The sequence below is a fragment of the Helicoverpa zea genome, chromosome 1 (assembly GCF_022581195.2).
Source record: "Helicoverpa zea isolate HzStark_Cry1AcR chromosome 1, ilHelZeax1.1, whole genome shotgun sequence".
NCBI classification, from domain to species: Eukaryota; Metazoa; Arthropoda; class Insecta; order Lepidoptera; family Noctuidae; genus Helicoverpa; species Helicoverpa zea.
The window spans coordinates 14,275,427-14,295,172 of record NC_061452.1 but is presented as its reverse complement, the minus strand read 5'-3'; the positions used below and the strand labels follow the sequence as shown (position 1 = coordinate 14,295,172).

Sequence of the window (19,746 nt, the reverse complement as noted above, 5' to 3'; positions counted from 1 at the left end):
TAAATACACACATTACAAAGATCAGGTACCTAGCTGGTATCAGATCGATTGAAAGCTTTGCTTGGAATCAAGATTATCTTAGAAAAGAAAAAATGCCTACCATCGGGTCAAATGTCGGTCAACTGTTTAGTCTACTGTGTGCAGGTTTCTCTTAATTTAATTTCGGTGAACAAAATCGCAGCGGTTTTAATGTCGTGCTGCAGAAGTTATGGTCCTTGATAGCCTGGTTTTAGTGTCTGATGAGTCTCTGATGAAGCCAGTTTTGTTTGAATGTTGTAGTTACAGTTGTTGTAAAAGGTGTTTTATTGACTATGTTTTTAATATTATCTTAGGAATTAATATGTTTGAGATAAAAAGAAGTTGTTCAAAGTTTGCTGATTTGCTTCAAAAATAGTGTTTGATGAATGACGCTACCTTCTAAGAAAATATAGGTCATGACTATATGTCTAAAGTAAGCCTCTGCAACTACGGTCATATCTGACATATTTAAAACCAGCTTCAGTATCAACCATTCCCGAGGGATCTAATTACTGAAAACGGATAAAAAGCTGCCGCTCAAAGCTACTATTATGTTTTTTTTTTTATGTCGGTATAATATACATTATTGCTAAGTCATTTTTGAGTGAAAGAGAAGCAAACTTTTAGGTTTACCCACGTCCTGTGGGAACTACTCTAGCATTAAATATAGCCTATATTACTCGAAAAGAATGTAACTCTCCAACAGTGAAAGTATTCTTTAAATCGGTTCAGTTGTTTTTGAGTACATTACAAACATACACACATTGTTTTTCCTCTTTGTAATTTAAGAATAGAATCATGAAAGTTTAAAAAAAAAATATCGTATACTTGTATATTATTTATACATTCTAATTCTCTTTTTTTCTCCACCAGAGGTACCAGTGGTATCGACATCGACCTTCGAAGAGTGGATATTGATCAATGTCCCATGAGGTCAGGCTCCACGCAGCTGAACATCTTCGCTGGCACTGATAAATGCAAGAAGAAAACCACAGAGGTAAGTTCTACTAAAATGAATTGGCTAAAAGTAATTAAGGTGTTATTACTAAAAAGAAGTCGGAATATATTTAAAAAATATGTGAAAAATGATCAATCGATATATTGACTAATTAAACATTTTACTACTTTTATGTAGGACTTCACAGTTTGACTTCATACAAAGCCTTTCAGTCTATTTGTACAAAACTGTATATGATGAGGGCAGATTCAAGTGTTTCTCTTAGATATTCAGAGCCGAAACCATTCATTAATATAAGAAAAGATCAAAGCAAATTAAAAACAGTTAAGTCACGATTTAATTAAATAAGCAACGGTGCAAGTACCTCAAATGCCTTAATAAAATTCAAATCTTACTTAAATACGACCAAAACTTAAATGCCTTCACAAGACTAGCTTATTTAAACGTTTAATATTTACCAAAGTCTTTGAACAACTGTTGATATTGTACGAATTAAATCTAATCTTCATCTTAAACTGTTAAAGAATAGAAACAATGAATTTTCAAAATTCAATGAATGCCTTTAGGAGCGCTCTTTTGATGATCTACAAAGGCTCAAGAATTAAAGATATAACGGGCTAGCATTATGTTTCGAATTTTAAGGCCCAGATTATTTATTAATTTTGAGGTCACTCGACAAAGGCTTAGTATGCTCTAATTTTGCAGATACAAGGGTCATGAACTCTATGAATGTACCTATAAAATCTAATGGCGTGTACTTGGGTAGTCATTAATACCCCATTTATGGAGAAAGGCTGTAGGCTATTGCTTTGTCCATGAAATAGTTCTTGGTGCTATGAGTGAATCTGCTGACGGAAGCTAGTTAACAAAAATAATGATGTAGCTATTAACTTTACTGCCCTAGTCTCTATAAAGGGTTCTTTCCAAGACCTAACGATTCCGATGAACTCCTACAAGTTGAGGGTCCAGAACACAGCACAAAAGCAAAGTTACCCGTGGTTTGTATACCGACCAAAACTTCTAATCATTTCGGGTCTTACAAACTTGTTTCTATAGGTTCCGATAGAATAACGTCCACTAACAGTGTTGATTGAGAAGTACTTCTAAATAACTGTAGCCTTACTTGTAACAATGTTGTTAATCCTATGTTTCGAAACTGCAAACTTCACAGCTTGGCTGTTGTTTGAACTTCGACGGATGAATCCCCAACCCTATATGAGCATATGGGTGGGGTATGGTGGGGCATGAGAGGGGGTTGAAAATTATGATAGTCTCATGAGTAGAATATAACCAAAATATGCTTAAGATCGTAGGTAATAAGAATCACAATTTTATTTACTGCTGTCGTCAACACGCTTGGGTATCTCCTTAACGAAAAAATATATTATGCAAAATTTTCTCGGCCATTAATAGCTACACAAACAGTTACCATATGGTGCTCCCACATTGCCGTTAGAAAATGTTTAATAACGTTAGTAAACATTTGTTAGCAAACATTTAATCACAAATAAATTTTCATGTTAGAAAATGTTTAGTAATGTTAGTAAACATTTTATAAGGGTGATGGCGAGATAGGCGGTGCGGTGCGGTGGGGGTTAGAGTTGCCAAAAATCTTAACGTTACCGCAAGTCTTTCCGTCACACTTAAAGATTTTCTAAATGTAGTGTCTCGTTTGCCTATTTTTGCCCCAATCAAATTTTGTAGATATTCAAATTCGGAACTGTTCATTCTTATAAAATCTTTTAAGCAACCGTCAATACCCAAATCCTTGAGATAGTCTGTGGCACTATATTTTCCTCTAGCTTTTAGCGTTTAACGCATCCAATAAGAGCGCTTTTTCTTCTTTTTTAAACAAAAAATAAAAGCTATTCCAATGAGCAAATCTTCTTCCATTTCCGTGTAGACGTCCTCGGCCCTCAGAAGGCGAAACCAAACTGCGAGCCAATACTAGATGTTATAAAATGTTTAAACATTTTCCATCAATGTAGGAGCACTTATAACATGTAACAGTTTCTAACAAAGTGCAACAATTGTTAACATTTGTTAGTAAATGTTTTGGTGTTATAAAATGTTTACAAACATTTTATAACGGCAATGTGGGAGCACCATTATGTTCCTCAAGACTTGCAAAACTAAAACACTTAAAGTACGATACTTTATCAGGTACACGCCAATCTTTATGACAAATTCAGGGCACTGATGAACCCGTGTTACTCCGGTAATTTATTCCTAATATGACAGAAAGCGGTACCTTCTCGCCCCCGGGCGGGTTTTCGGATTTATTATTCATGTTATGGATACGCATGTTACATATTCCTAGCTTATTTTAGAAATTGAAATTGTAATCATAATAAATCACTACTGTGTAAGACGTCTAGTGGAACCTACTTCTACTGTAAGTGAAAAGTTTATCAATCTATCATATAAAATGTCTGTAGAGATTTAAATGAAATTGGCGTAAGACATGGTTAATATCCAAGGATTAACATTATCCCAATTCTAAAGTCAAAATACATAGTTGCAGACAGAAGCTACCTTAGCATAGATTTATTAGATAAAACCTAATCCTGATTGTGCGAGCAAATCTCTTTGTTAGCTCGAGTATTCAAACAAGGGCCATTAAATAAAATAGTTCATGAATTTGTATTTTACAATAGAGCAATGAACTAGTCTCTCATAAAACAGTTTCTCGGTCAAAATATCAGCAGAAATTCTGTGTTTCCAAAAGATAAGTTAAATATTTATTTACCTCGACCGTTGAGGCTGTTTTGTTAGTAGTCAGACCATAGAGGTCGGGATTGAATCATTTTTTATTTTAGTAGGCAAAGGTTGGGTGAAAATCTGCTTGTTTAGGACCAGTAGTAAATGTTGTAGTGATAAATCGAAGGTAAGGGTTGCTACTTTACGGCCTTTTTATGTCTGATACCGAAACGTGAGAGAAGCGTCGTACTTCAATATTTGGATAAAAGGAACAAACTGTGCTTTAGTCAATTTCTTGCGAGGTAAATGATAACGAAACTTATATGATATTTTCTTGGTACTTAAGCAATAAAACAAAAGGAAAAGGGAATAGCTATATTTTCAATACATCCTTCGCTTTGAGCAATACTTGGAAGTTAAATAAGAAAATATCGATGACGACGAAAACTTACATGACAAATTCCTCGTATTTTATCAATAAAACTATAGCCAAAGGAAAAGGCTCTCTCAATACAAATATCAGTGTATTAGCTTTGAGCAAAACTAAAGTTAAGTTACAAAATATCAATGACATTGCAGAATTTTATTATTCTGTTCAGTACAGCCCAGTGAAGCGTTACTTTCTTTGAGAATACCAGAGTGGCCAATACTCAAAGATTTATAGAGTCTTCCAAGACTGCAGCTCAAACAAAATTCTCGGAACACATCAATAGTGTCCGTCTGAACGTTTGCTGTTCAAACAGGGAGCATTGTATGCGTCTATGCATACTTCACGTCCCGAAGTGGTTACTAGGGCTGCAAACCAAACATGCCATAAATAGGATTGAAGATACTGTGCTGCTCCTCAAATGGATGTCTCTAGTTTGTTTGCTTACAGCGCTAGTGTTTTGATTGTGGTATGAAGACTGGTCGTTGTGTTCTAGATTTGAAAATTTTGGTCCTTTTATACGTTGCGTTTATTTGAAACTAGCTGTTGCCCGCAACTTCGTCTGCGTGGGCAATATAGAATAGTCAAAATACTACTTATCCCGTAGGTGCATTCTTTCACGTGACAGTATAATTAGGATTAGCACTTAGCAGTCGCATAGATCAAGGTTGTGTTGTGGTGTGTAAATTTTGTGACGTTGTGAATATCTCTGGATCTAGTCAACCAATTTGGAAAATTATTACGTATGGTGCGTAAGTAATTTTCACAGGAAACAGCTATAATCTATGTCTATATGCTTTGAGTCTGACAAAGCTGTCATTTGTACATTTTCTGCAGCTGCTGCGACTAATCAGAAGCCAGAAAGTCTGTCAGTCTTACCATGGATATCGTCTTGTGTAGTTGACTGGATTGAAGATAGGTAGTCGCAAGCAAAATATTGGTACTCAAACAGATTCGGTGACTGGAAGCCAACACCAACATAGTTGGGGAATAGCTGGATGGATGATAAAATGAGTCATCATCATCAGCAGGCGCATAGGGTAGGATAGTTTCACTTACTCACTATGGTAAGGCTGACCCCACATTAGGCGTGCGCGATCCTCGGGCGTGTGAGTAGCGCGGGCGTCGCGAGCGCGCTGCGTGAACGTCGCGTTTTGCTGCTCTGCGGCATGTGTGAAGAGTGCAAGCGACGCGCTCGCGGCGAGCACGCGGCGCTCGAGTTGCGTTCTTACCCCTTCGCCCGCTATCCCCGCCGTGCCGCCCGCTAAACGCCTTAGCAGTTAAACGTCAAGGAGAGCGGCGCGTGCGCGCCACGAGCGCGCTGCAAATGCCTCAGGGCAGCAAAACGCGACGCTCACGCAACACGCTCGCGACGCACGCGCGGCGCCCGCGCTACTCACACGCCCGAGGATCGCGCACGCCTAATGTGGCGGCCTAAGCCGCGACTCCACCGAAATGTTTGCATTAGTTCACGAATAGGCAAAATGTACGTATCTGTGAGAGTCCACTTCATGTGTTAAATACTCACTTGAAACTTGCAGTTTTGCCAAGATTTTCAAAATGTACGCTCGCAATTTGTCATTTCTTGGTGGAGCCAGCAAATCAAAAGAAACATAAGTGTTGTATACTGTGCGTCACTACCGCACACCGGGAAAATTTCGCTCTTGCGGAGGACGTTTATATACCATATTTTGTGACACACGTAAACAGGACGACAGTACCTAAGTATCCACCGAAACACTTTCAAAGAACTGATGAACGAACAAATCAGACCTGACTTGGTCACCTGGGGCCAATCAGAGCTCTATGAAGCGATAATACGCTTTGGCTCCTACTGTTATTGTGGTTTCTGAAAATTTATTCACCTCATTCAACGATGAATGTAATTCTGATGGTACTATTAAGAACACTTGCTTAGCGCAGAAGCTGACATTGGCAGGTCAACTCTTTTGACTTCTCGAATAGGATACCATTGGTTTTTGTGCAATGCACACCTGCAATGCATTCTGGATTAGGATAGGATATAGGTGGATAGGATTTGCAACAGAGAACAATTCTGTCTTTGTGATTAAATGACATCAAACGTAGTTTTATATAAAAGGTGTTTTTTTAGACTTGGCTCGGGTCTTACTGAGACTGTTCGTAATCGTGAACAGTGTATTTGCGATCAGAAGTTGAAAGTAAGCATGACTCTGGTATGCGGCGCGTAATTTGTACGTTTTCAGACGCATAAAGCATTTTACGTGTGTATGGTATTAAATAGAGAAAGCTCCCATTTCTTATCTGCACTTTGTATCTGGGCTTGTTTTTAAAGCTACAGAATCCTACATTACCTACCTCACGCTTAGCAGCGCTCGCTTGCGAGAGATAGATCCTCATTTCTTCTAGGATTAAGTTTACATATTTTGCATCAGAAAAAATAATTAAGGTCTACTTAATACTACTCACTCAAAGTAATTTGTTTTAAGGCCACATTAGTGGAAGATAAGCTAAACTATTTTTATGAAAAAATCCTGATATGAACTCCATCTGTAACTTTAAATGATAAGTAATTGTTCCACTAAAGTCATCATTTTTGACATAATGTTCAAAAAATAATTTAGATGGCACCGTTTTAAATTTGGCCGAGAACTATTAATTTTCCTTTCATCAAGGTAATAATTATAGTTGGATTTTGATGTGGCACGGCAAACTGACAAACACTATTGAAATGTCTATCGAAAAATTACACTTCGTGTTAAAATATGGTGAATTACGGAAAATACACAACTCCATCTGTTGAAATAATAATCCTCTATAAAGAATGTATGGTAATATTGTCATTTACCACCTCGCTCCTTTGACAAATTGATGATGTATTTTATTTACCACAGATGGAGCTACTTTAACCTTGGCTAAACAAAATTTTCATATTTTTTTTTCTTCCGAAGTTACATATAAAGGTGTGATTTTCTGTGTAAAGATTAATATAGGCCGATCAACTAATATAAGTACAACATTCAAATGTGCAGTTTTGACAAATAGATTGCGTGTCGTAATATTTTACATCTTGAATTCACAAAATTAATCATATCTTTTGATAGAGTGAATCGATTTCGATGAAACAAAAACTAAGTAATACCCCAAGTTACGTAGAGTTTTTGTATATAAGCATTGTGTGCATTTAATTCGTAGATTTTACGTGAATCGCGAACAAACAAACAGATAAACAGACAAACAGACAAAAATGACAAAAATGATGGAAATGGGTTCTGTTAGTTATCCTTTAACATGCTGGCTATTTTTTTTGACAATTTCTTCAATGTACAAAAATTACTTTTCTACAGATTTATTATATGTATAGATAAGGACTTGTATATTAATTGGTGCTGGCAGTTTTTTTTTAATTCGTAGAAGAGGTAGGTAAACAAGTTTGTGAAAAAAGAACCAGTTTGCTTTTTAAAATGTAGTCTTCAAGGTTTACATGCAACTGAAGGCGATAAGGCCATAAATTACTTACAAGAAACTTACATAAGTGTAACGTAGCTCAAACCGAACCAAACTAAATTCGAAAAGGTGCAGAGGAAGGAACTTGTATTTTATCGGACTTTTCAAACTCGCCCCAATTTGTGCGACAGGCCATTTTTACATTTCATGTTTTGCACCTTGAATACATTTCGAAAGTTCCGTGTATTCACGGTACATTGGAAATCATCCAGAGAGGTCGAAACTTTTTGAATTTTTAATACTTAAGTTACTAGAAAGTGCACCTGATACTAAAAGTGATGAGTTTTATTCCTAAAACTAACTTGTTTTTAGTTTGTGCATATATTTTAGTTTTGAAATGTCTTGGAGTTTCTGTCGCAGTATCGTGAGATATAGCTGTTAGGGAACTTGTTTCTTTGTCAACAACTTGATTTAATTATTGTGTTACATTGTTTTTCTTGTTCATTTAGATTTAGTTACACTACCTTTGATTTTATAAAGTCATGATAAATTATTTAAAATTAAAGCCAGTAAGAAAATGGGTTCCTAAAAGTAAAAAAATCGTATTGTATCCTTTATTTATCATCATCATGAACGTGTTTATTTATAACAAATTATAGTCGGTTTTATAATCTTCCATATATGTTCTTGCTATATAATATTTTACTGAAATTCAAGCCACAACATATCATAATCCACAATTTTCCATTCTACAGAAAATATTTTGATAACTTATAAATTCATGTATGCTAAGAAAGTAATACCTATTCAATCTAAGTGGAGCACTGACTGCAAGCAGGTTCGATCTCTCGATGCGCTAACTTGAGCAGGTACACTCGAGGCCACACAATCGGATTAACAGCTATTGTATCTGAATCGCCTTCGCGTGTAACGCTCAACCGATCTATCGTATCGTATCGATACGATAGATCGTATTCGATACCGAATATTGTTTGAAAGTAAGAGACAGTTGATGGGACAATGTGGTGACAGTGTTTCGTTTAAATAGGGGTGTTGACAAAATGGGATTTAGTCCAACTCGTAGGTTAGCAAAAAAAACTCATTTTTTTTTAAACTAGCTGTTTCCAGCGGTTTCACTATTGTACCGTAGAATTCAAATTCAAATCTTTATTTGCGTTCCATATGTAATACAGGTGGTATTTTTATAAAGTTTAAACAATATATTATAAACAATATGGACCCGGTAGGGCACAGCATAAAGAGGTAGGAGAGGTTTGCAGTACTTATCATCATTACCTAGTTTAGTTTTATTAAATCTATACTTACTACTAAAAAAAAAGGTAGAATTTACGCGGATAAAAGTTAGCTTATAGCCTAGCTCAATAATATTGAAAGATTATTTTTAAATCGAACCCGAAGATTTTGAGATAATAACGTTGAAGCAAACAAACAAATTACTCTTCAGTTTTTAAAACATTAGTAAAGATAAGATAAGTAAAGATAAACGACAAAAACATAACGTATCAAAGTGAACACTGAACACCAACAATGTCCACAAACATATCAAAGGACCAGGAAGAGTAACGAAAATCGATGGGAAAAAAGGTCTAGTGGGATTAAGTACCCCTTACTGAAATGTGTAAGGGATGACGTGAACAACGCCACATGGTATCCTATGATTTTCACTCACTGTTTTGAGGAAAAAAACAAGTGATGATCTATGGTGGTGAGAAGCTTGGGGCTCAAAAAAAGGTGGTGGTATGACAAAAACAAAAGACCCATGTGAAAAGTAGCCGACGGTAGATTCAAATTAAAAGAGCTAACCATGTGCTAGCCTTTTCAGAACTATGTTGGTCGGGTTCCAGTCTAACCAGACGCAGTTGAGTTCTAGTGCTTTGCATGGTGCGACTGCCTATCTGTTCTCCTCAACCCAGTTCTCCGGGCAACCTGATACCCTAGGCAGGACTGCTTGCCTGACTCTGGTTTCTGAGTACCCGTAACAACTGCCAAAGATGTTAAGATGACCGCCAGTACCGACCAACTTGGTTTTTACTTAGGCACTAGCTCTTTCCAAACTAAAATAGTTAACCCTCCAAATAAAACAAAGACCTATCAATGCTGAACAAACTGAAAACCAATAAATCAACTGGAATAGAGTTCCACAAAATCGTGATGCATTATCCTTTTAACATACTACAAATCCGCTTAATTGTGTCTGAAACCCGAAAACATTTCAGCGAATGAAAAGAGGATTTAATATTTTTAATCGGCTTTTCACAAATGAATGTCGATCAATTACAGTTCAAACATTCATTAAATATTTTGTTCCTGCTTTGTATGATGGAATTGGGAACTGATTCGTTTGTAGCTCTTTACTCTATTTACAGAGTCAAATTTTCAATTTAAAAATCATTTGGTAATGTTTTAATTTTTGTGTTGTATTTTAGAGCAGCGCATATTGGGAACAACGAAGGTTTTTTTTCAGTTTCACTAATTACCTATAAAGTGTCAGTTAATTATCTGATAGTTAATGCCATCTGCCGGATAAAGCTGCTTAAATGTATGCCAGATATTGCTATCCGAGATCTGTGAAACTAAAGGTACCTACCGTACCTACGAACTAAGTTTACCTGTCACATTTCCTGCTACCTGGTTTTACGATAAACCGGTGAAACTAGCCATCAGGTTAATATAATTAAATGTTTAATTTTCGTAAACACGTCCTCTGTTTGACGAATTAGTTTGCATCAAAATGAAAATGTCGGCTCAATTAATTACGGTGCCCTTTCTTATCTTGACCTTTAAAGGTCTTATTTGTTAAACAAATGGAAAATTAAATTAATTAATGTAAATATGTTATCATGATGTAGTTATTAATCTGTGGATATTCAAATTGTTGATAATAGGTAAACAAGGCTAAATATGAAGCTCCATTATTCTACACATGATTTATTTAAGTATTTCTTTTACTAATGTCACGTGCTTTTAAACATTTCCCACAATTCTTTGTGAAATACGAGTTACCAGCTTCCACCAATGGTTTTACCCGCGTTCCTTCGAACGTTCGCGAATCATTTCACACACCCGGATAAAAATACATATATATAGCCCTAAAAAAATATCCAAACGCATCAGTGGTTCCTGATGCAAGCGCGTTCAAACAAACAAATTCTACAGCTTTATAATATTAAGTATATATAATTATGACGATCAAATATTAGGTACCTATATTCATTAATTGTCTATACTTTAGATTAATTAATAAGTCTTAATATCAAAATACAGTTCATTCAATGAAATTAATTACTACTAAGAATATTACGATCATTACTCAAGACTTACAAAAGTAAATATTTATTATTAATCTATGTTAAACTGTATTCATCCAAGCGTTTGAAGATGAGAAAATTAGCTTTGTCACTAATTAGCTCAAAGCCAATAGTTCCAGACTATCTTATTTATAAAAGGACAGCAAATATCAAGGATAAAGAAAACTAAAATAGAAAAAGTATTTTTACTTTTATTTTCTAAGCAATAAATACGTCTTTACGACTTTGTAAGGAAGCTCAGGTAATTGACCAAGATACTAATACTACTAATGGGATATAATTGATACTAAATGTACTATTAGTGTTTATTTTAGTGGGCTATAACATTACAGAAGTAATTTATGACCAAAATAAATTAGCTGCTTAATTTAGGGTAACTCTTTCTGAGTGGAATTTAAAAGTCTCGCTACGTACTTGAAAATTATATTATATTCTGTTTTTTTCTTCACCACATTTTATACATTCTTCACTAAAAATCAGGAGAATGCGATATTAAATTTATTTTCTCGAAAAATAACTTTACCTACTTAAAAGATATTAAGACCATCTTGGTATAAAAAGAATAATGCACAATTTTCTGGTATACTCACAAAGTACAAAGGCAAAAACAATAAACTCCTGGAACAAATTTTCAGCACAGTTTCTGCGCAGCCCTTGGCACTCATTTCTACCTCAATATAGGGACTATAAAAAGTTGACCAACATAAAAAAATATTCGCCACTAGCACCCACATGAGGACATTTACACCAAAACACATTGAGTTGGTAATAAAAAACAAAGAAAAAAATAATCGGAACGAATATATGGCTTGTTTTTGTCATCAACTTTTATTTAGATTTTTACGGTAAACTTACGTTATGAATATACGTGGACATATCATCATCATTACGATAACAATAACCTAGAGGTATACTTCTAATATTAAGTACTTTAGAGTTGACAAAAACAGTTTTTAGTCGGTCTGATACCGGCTAAATACCTGATCTTTTTAATGTGTGTATCTTCATACTGATTTATGAGCCTAAACAAACTGTCGACCGACTAAAAGTTTGCAGTATACTTTTAAAGAAAGATAAAACGTCTCTTAAAAGCAAAAATATAAAAAAGAATAAATCGAGGTATTCACAAGAACTAAAGTCGCAGAAAATAGCTAGTACACACATTTATAGAAGGCTGTCAGCATCGAAGCACCAACGTTACTTAGCCGGAATTTTATGAGTACGACTTATATTTGTTACACAGCTAACCGAAATATAAACCTACGGAAAAAAGTATGTCAGTGACTCAGGATTGAGATGTACAGTCAGCACCAAAAGTCGATGAACAGAATCAACATGACAAAACACCTGTTCACAATAAAATGCCATAAGTTATAGTCGCAACTAGGAAACAAAATAGACTGTACACCAGAAACTTACAAAAGTCGTTAAACACGAGTATTTCAAAAGTATCTGTGCACTAGTATTCCTAAAGTCGCTGTACACCATCAATCCAAATGTCGCTGAACATCATTGTATCAAAAGTCACTAAACAGCAGTAAATACAAAATTAGGTTAACAAAGTATATTTTTAATGTTGCCGTGTGTTAATGTACTTTTGACGCTTATGTTGTTCAGCTACTTTTGGGACAGTACTTGCTTGACCTTAATAATGTATGTTAACACGTTAGTATCTATTTCAACAATTTTAATAATTATTTTGGAAATACACTCTTTTGCAAAAAAAGCGGGCACCTATGCGAAATCTTAGTTTTAAGGACTTTACGTGTATTTCAAAGGGTTTTAATGATTGTAGTATGTTTCTAGCATCAAAAGGGTTAGCCAAGCATGCGTGAGAGTGTATTCTAAATTTGAATTTTGTACAATTGCTAAGAAATTGGTTAAACCTTGTTTTGGACTAATTGCTGGCAGAAAGTTCGTCGGTGTTTTGAAAAGTTTTTGAAGTGATTTTCAGAAAACTGATAATGCAGTCTTAATTAATGTACCTTTTTGTTAGATCAAAACATTTTTGAAAAACTATGCGTATTTGATAAAATTTTCACCTGCTCTAAATGGGCTATTCTGATGATTGATGGCAATGTTAAGAGTTTCGGTATTTTAGTGTAAAGCGTTCTTCTGTTTAGATATTATACCCACGTGTTTTAAAATATCGCTTTTTCATAATTAAACACTATTTAGAGGAGTATCAGTACATTGGGCTGCGACAAAACCAATTTAAAGTAAGCAGTGCCGATCACAACTCGTCTCCTATCGTACTTCAACATTAAAAAATACCAAATTTTGTGATAAATGTTAAAATTAACCACATGAAAAATGATGAGGAGGGTTTAAGCTATCTAAAAAGTCTAATTATTGCCACGTTGAAGCTCGAAGATAAGAGGATACAACTAAGTTTAACCGCAATAAGCCAGTTATATCTAGCTGTAGCCGGTTAAAACTAGGTATATCAGTTCCACACAAACACACACACACATTTTATATACATGCACAAATACTTCTCGGAACCGCGTCTACTTATTTTACGATAATGTATCGGGAGTCGAAATGCGTGGTTCATTTTGTTTATTTTCTACGTGACCAGGTTTCTCGAAGGGAAAAGGGTCACATGTGGCACTAGGCACCATTGTACTGTTATGTTTGTCGTGAGACTTTGACAGTCAAAAGAGGAATGGCAAATAGTGGACCCCGTATTTGTTTTTTTTAATACTGTGTTATAAATATAAGGTAATCATTTAATAATTAAGTGATTATTTTGTAATATTAATTGCATAATTTATAAAACTTAGTGTTAAATGGAACTTTATTTAAGTATGCAGGTTATTATAAAAACAATATAAAGTAAGTTTTTAGAAGGATTGACGAATACTGATAAATTCCTCAGGTTAGGTTAGGTTAGTACTTACATGTATTTTAATTTACAAAATAATACAAAATTTGCCCATCTCTCAAACTATATACTATATTATTTCTATGGCAAAAATGATTCAGTTTTTTCTTCCATTACAATTCGTCCTACTTCTGAAGGATCATGAAAAACATTGGTGGATCTGTCTCGTCAAACTGTGACGTCTGTCCCGCTGTTTGTCCCTCGTATTTTGTTACCCGACTTAGTGCAAAACTGTTTGCTCACATACCTACTTTTGTTTATGCAGAAGGAAGTTTGATTCGTAGGACTTTTTTGGAAATGACTAGAGTAAAAAAGAGTTTTGAGTTTTTTTTTATTAATTTTTGCCATAGTATATAATAATAGTAGATTTTGTTGCAAGGTTTTGAACCAAAACCCTTACAAAAAACAAGCGACAGCGTTGAATTAAACGTAATTTTAATTCAGTTTTTGCAAAATCAACTATATGTAAATATTTAAAGCCTCAAGTAAGTCACAAAAACAAAATAAACTGTCTCAACTTGAGTTACAAATGCCATAAAAAGCTGACACAATCTGTATTTTAATACCAAATCAATAACGTATAAAGACACCAAAGTGACTACGTTTTATGTCACACCATAACTCTGGAACAGAAGGATCGATTTCCATATAACTTTGACGCGACACACGTCGATACACGCGTCACTTTAAACCAACTCTCGGTATTGCCAGATTCAATAAATCGATGACTGACGAACAAACCATTGAATTGTCTGAATAAATGCTTGTGGTTTTAGGTTTGTTTGTTTGAAAAGGAATTGTGATTGATGTGGTGACTTTTGAAATAATACCGGGAGATATCATAATACGAGATATTTACGAGTCATCTGGCGATTTGGATTGTCGTACTCTTAATCTTGTATTAAATATAATAAGCAGCAAATCTTTGCTTCGAGATCACGATTTATCTACTGTTTAAATATCGAGATCACAGTGGCAAGTTATTCCGCTTAAAATTTTTAAATATGAAAATGCTGGCATAAACTATCTAAGTAAAAGCTAACATATGTAGGTGTTTTCAGAAGTACTCCAAAAGAACAATTTCATAAAACACCTTAAAAAATCTGTTATTTACAGAAATGGAAGCCACACAATACAGTACATTAAGTAAGTACCTACATGGAAAAATCAGACATTTCTAACAAACACCAATTTCGCCTGAAGCCAACAACACGTAATCTTTTATTCCATTGGCTCAGTATGATGCCGTGTCTCCGTAGACCTTCGTCTAGCATTTATTTTATATCCAAAACTTGTTCTAACATAAAAACAGATATTCAGCCAATACTCGGTTTGCTAAGAAAATATGTGCGAAAAAATAAACGTAAGGAAAATGATGTCTTAAGCTATGTATGTATTCACTGATAAACAATTGTTTATAAACACTGTTTCAGACACAATATCTACGTGTTTCTGAAACAAATAATTTTGTTTCAGAAACATATAATTTTGTTTCAGAAACATATAATTTTGTTTCTGTGGACGATGTGGATGGCAGAGTTTCCGAAACATTGTTGCTGTAAACATCTACGTGATGTTTCAGAAACTGTGTATCTGAAACATTGTTTCCCAGTGAATACATGGCTTTAACGTAAACTTTTGTATAAAAGTATGGATTGTCAAATATTTGTGCACGTGCTTGAATATATTATTATGTTATAAATATATTATTCAGTAGATATACCTACTGCTATTTTTTACCGTGTAACTATAGGTAGCTATGCCAAAAAGCGTCGTGTAGCTATTAAAAATATGTATGTATTTCTGTTTTCCGTGGTCTCGTTCGCATCCAGAAAGTTCGAACTACCTTACCTGATTGATATTAATCAGATGATTAACTTACAAACCGCAACGTTAACTCTGCCAATGGTTTTGTTTTTTTTTCGTTCTGAAAGTCAATGTGCTGATTTTAGCACAAAAAAAAACGTACGTAAGTACGAAGATGGCTGGGCTCTTTTGCTCGTGTTTTACAGATAGAAAATCTTGATTTACTTAGATATAATGACGAGATAACTCGTGGTTTACTAACAGCCACACGGGGCAACCGATCATGAGGTTAACCAACGCTTATGTCACCTTCCATTTTCCATCATATGACAAACGACAATCAGTTCTCACAAAAATCCCATAGGATTGAAGGATTACTAAGAGTTGTCAGATTTGCTACTATATGTAACCCAGTCCTATGAGAGTTTTATAAATAGCTCCGAATGTTGCCACTCAACCCTTTGCGAGGGTCAAATCGTTAGCGAAACATGTATGATTACAACCTTTTCCAGACCTTGAAAGGTGTGTACGGATTTTTTGAAGATAGTAACATTGGTTGAGTTGCGAAGTATTATATAGTTATTAAATAGTTCGCAAAATAGGCTCCAAAGACTGGTATCTGAATTTATTTGAAGTTAAACCAATAAGGTAAGCTTTTATTACTTTCAAAATAAGAAAATACATAGGCTATTTTTTGTCCAATTGCTGAAAATAGGTCGTACTCTCCACATTGGTGAAACCGTAATGAACAGCCCGTAATATTATACATAATAAATACTACACAATAACATACTGAAACAGATAATTCCTAAACCAAAAATCTTCACTATAAAAAAACAAGAACTTCATATATTTACCTAGTACATACCTTCAGCTCGCTAGACTGGAGTCTAACCATTTATAGAACCACTCGAATATATCGAAGGCTAAGTCAGAACAGTCAGAAGTCACGTTCTAACGCTTTGGATATCTGCCGAAGTATCGATGGCGTACGAGTGTCGGATTTTAGAGGATACGTCTACGTGAAGAATGTAATATGTAATAGCTTTGATATGAAATAATATTTAGTGAACGATTTTACTGTTGTGTTTGGGAAATTAATATTTGATTTTAAATGATGTAACAGATTTTTTGTAATAGAGACTGCTTTAAAATATCTATTCTATGATGATGACAATAAGAATTAAACAAGAACTAGCTTTCGCATTTTTCCCCGTGGTACTCCGCATTTTCTTCGATAAATGGGCTTGGCGCGATCACAACAAAAAAAAAGGAGTTTGAAAAGCTAATCAATCAATTCCAACCAATAAAATTGTAGTCGTCATTTTATTCAAATACCGTTTTAAGACAAAGAACAGTAAATGTTACTGAACATTTATTATCATGCTCCCGAAACTTAAAAACACAAACTTCCGAAATAAAACAATCACAGCTCAATGTTTTTAATCGGACTCGAATATCGTCTCGATTCTTTTAAATCGACAAAATCTCATTATCTTAATCTGATATCGATTCCATTTTGGTGCTCATTTTAAATTAAAATATCGAGTGACAGTATCCGAAATCTACATAATAGTGACAATCCGAGATTTGTTACTGTTGCTTGGTACCATGTGAGTATTAGTGTTCTTTTTATCGGAATATCGGAACAGTTATCATACGGCCTGCTCTAATGATCGTTATGTATCAGTGTTATTTCAACCAGCTGCATGTGTGTATCTGCGTGTCTATATGCGTGTACCACGATCCTGCCGCTGAACATAAGGTCCACCGTTAATGGGAGGAAATTTTCATGTTATTAAGATCGTTTACAGTAGATTTTTTAATAGTAGTATAGTTTGAACTGAAGCCTGGAATAAATTATAGTGCCCAAGAGTGCCTCGAGCGGCGTCTGTCTAATGATCATACACTCAAAACGAATGCACTGTTTTTCACGCAGTGTTTTGCCACAGATAGTCTACCTGTCATATTAACTTATGTATGCTAACTTGCTAATCTATTTTTGTTAGGCGCAAAACCTCATTTTTTATATTTTTTATCCACGGAATCGATTTGGTCTAAAATTTAATTCTGGAGGGTAGCAATTAGGTAGCAACTCTGGGTGAAAAAAAAACTCAATACTTTTGCGCCGTTTCTTCACACTGGGAAAAGTGCTAATGGCTGTCACCTTAGGATGCTGATTATCTTCAAAACCACGAGGGTAGCAACTGGTAGCAACTAACGGTAGCTGGTAGCAATTAGGTAGCAACTCTCTATATGTATTTCGAGAGGATCGGTGATTTGTGACGGCGGTCCTGACGCAGACGATACTGCCTCATGGTAAAGGTTTAGGTTAGCTAACACACTCTGTTTGTATGTTTGTTGCACGTGGACGCAGCCTGGTCGGACCGCTAGTCAATTGTTTGACACCGCTAGAGTCAACCTTCGCGCAAATATTTGGATAAACTGCTGCTGTTTTATTCACACAATACATGTCAGTTCCTCGTATTCCTAATCGCGTAGTTATACCGAACTGTGAGTGTTAGATTCTAGGAATTGTCATCCATTTTTAGTGCTATTTTCAGACGGAAACATTTTAAATTGGTGTTCAGTGATCGATCGAGATATCGGATCTAAATCGATACCTACTGTAATTTTGCAGTTTTTTCTCTGACTCAGTTTCAAGAGCAAACTGGAAAGTTTTGATTGCATAAATTCTGTAAACATATACATATGGTATGTGTCCAGTCGTTTTAGTATTATAAGATCTTTTATTGGCATGATGCAACTTGAGATTTCGAAAAAAAAACAGCAAAACAAAAAGATTAACAACCTTAAGGTCCATTTACAAAATACCATTTCTATAGGCAGGACATGATTGGTCGGATGAAACAATATCTCTTGCCGTACCCCAAGGGGCCCGTTTTTATAAAAAGTGGTCCTTTCATCCATTCCGTGTAGGCATAGGGTTATATCTTTGTCATCTATTGGTCCTTCGAGACGGACAAGCTGTTATTTGCTGTTATCCGTTTTTGTATAAAAATATGTTGGTCGGTGGTGTACATATATAGTGCGTCTCCACTGTGATTTATTTGATAGTATTAGGGATTTTTGGGTATAAAATATCGAAATAAGAATTGTAGCTAGTGTTAGTTAAGGTAATCCTTTGCTTATTTAGTGCATTTATTTATCTTTCAACATATCATTTATATTTTTTAAAATATAAAAAATAGATGGCCACCGATATCGGGCACAGGGTCCAAGGTACCGGTGGTTAGGGTCCCAGAGACAGAAACCTCCTCACAATACACGCCGTATCAAGGAGTACTGCCTTCTGAATCAATCCCTTGATCCAGCCGCCCAACGAGAGCCTCTTGAGGTGTTGGTCGAGGCTCTTGGCTATTAGACCATTGGCCGTAATGAAAATCTGCACAATAACAGCCGTGTCGACATCCCACATGGCGACAACCTCGTGCGCTAAGTCAAGATATTTTATTTGTTTCTCTTTCTCAGCTTTCACGAGGTTCTCGTCATGCGGGACGGTGACATCGACTATCATCGCGCGGCGCGCTAATCGATCTATCACCACTATATCAGGCTTATTGGCTGCAATAGTCCTGTCAGTGATGATAGATCGATCCCAGTATAACGTGATATGGTCCTTTTCGAGAATTGGGTCGGGCGCATACCCATAGTACGGTACCTCAAGATCTACAAGTTTGTATTGCAGAGCAAGCTGCTGGTGGATGATCTTGGCCACTTGGTTATGCCTGTGCAAATATTCACCGTTAGCCAAACGAGAACAACCAGATATAATATGTCTGATAGACTCACCCGGATGGTGACATGCCCGACATATGTCAACCGTCCCATCTTTCATAATATACCTCCGGTAGTTATTCGTCAGTAATCCTTTGCTTATTATTATTATTACAAACAAAAGAAATTGTATTACCTATTCTAGTATTTTTATTACGTAGACACTTTTATCAGTATCCTTTTTACATTTCAGTGTTCAGTGTTAAGTAAAAACATGTTAACTTTTAAATAAATTCCCTATCCATCGTGTTTGCTTTTAAAGCACCATCACAGTTGACAGGTATAGATTTATACCTGTTGTTTATGGGGCCATTAAATTTAAAAAACGTCCGTTATTTTTCTCCGAACAAAATACCTGATGCAAATAGTGAGAACTTTTTTTTGATAGCCGTGTCGT

General features: G+C 35.3%; 1 protein-coding gene across 1 annotated transcript in view; it reads left to right on the top strand.

Annotated features, from left to right (window-relative positions):
- Nucleotides 1-19,746, top strand: part of LOC124629603 (probable G-protein coupled receptor 158) — a 127,360-nt gene that overhangs the window by 87,655 nt on the left and 19,959 nt on the right. The window contains exon 5 of the mRNA XM_047163087.1: nucleotides 892-1,015. Coding sequence (XP_047019043.1) covers nucleotides 892-1,015 — 124 coding nt within the window. The remainder of the gene's footprint in view (nucleotides 1-891; nucleotides 1,016-19,746) is intronic.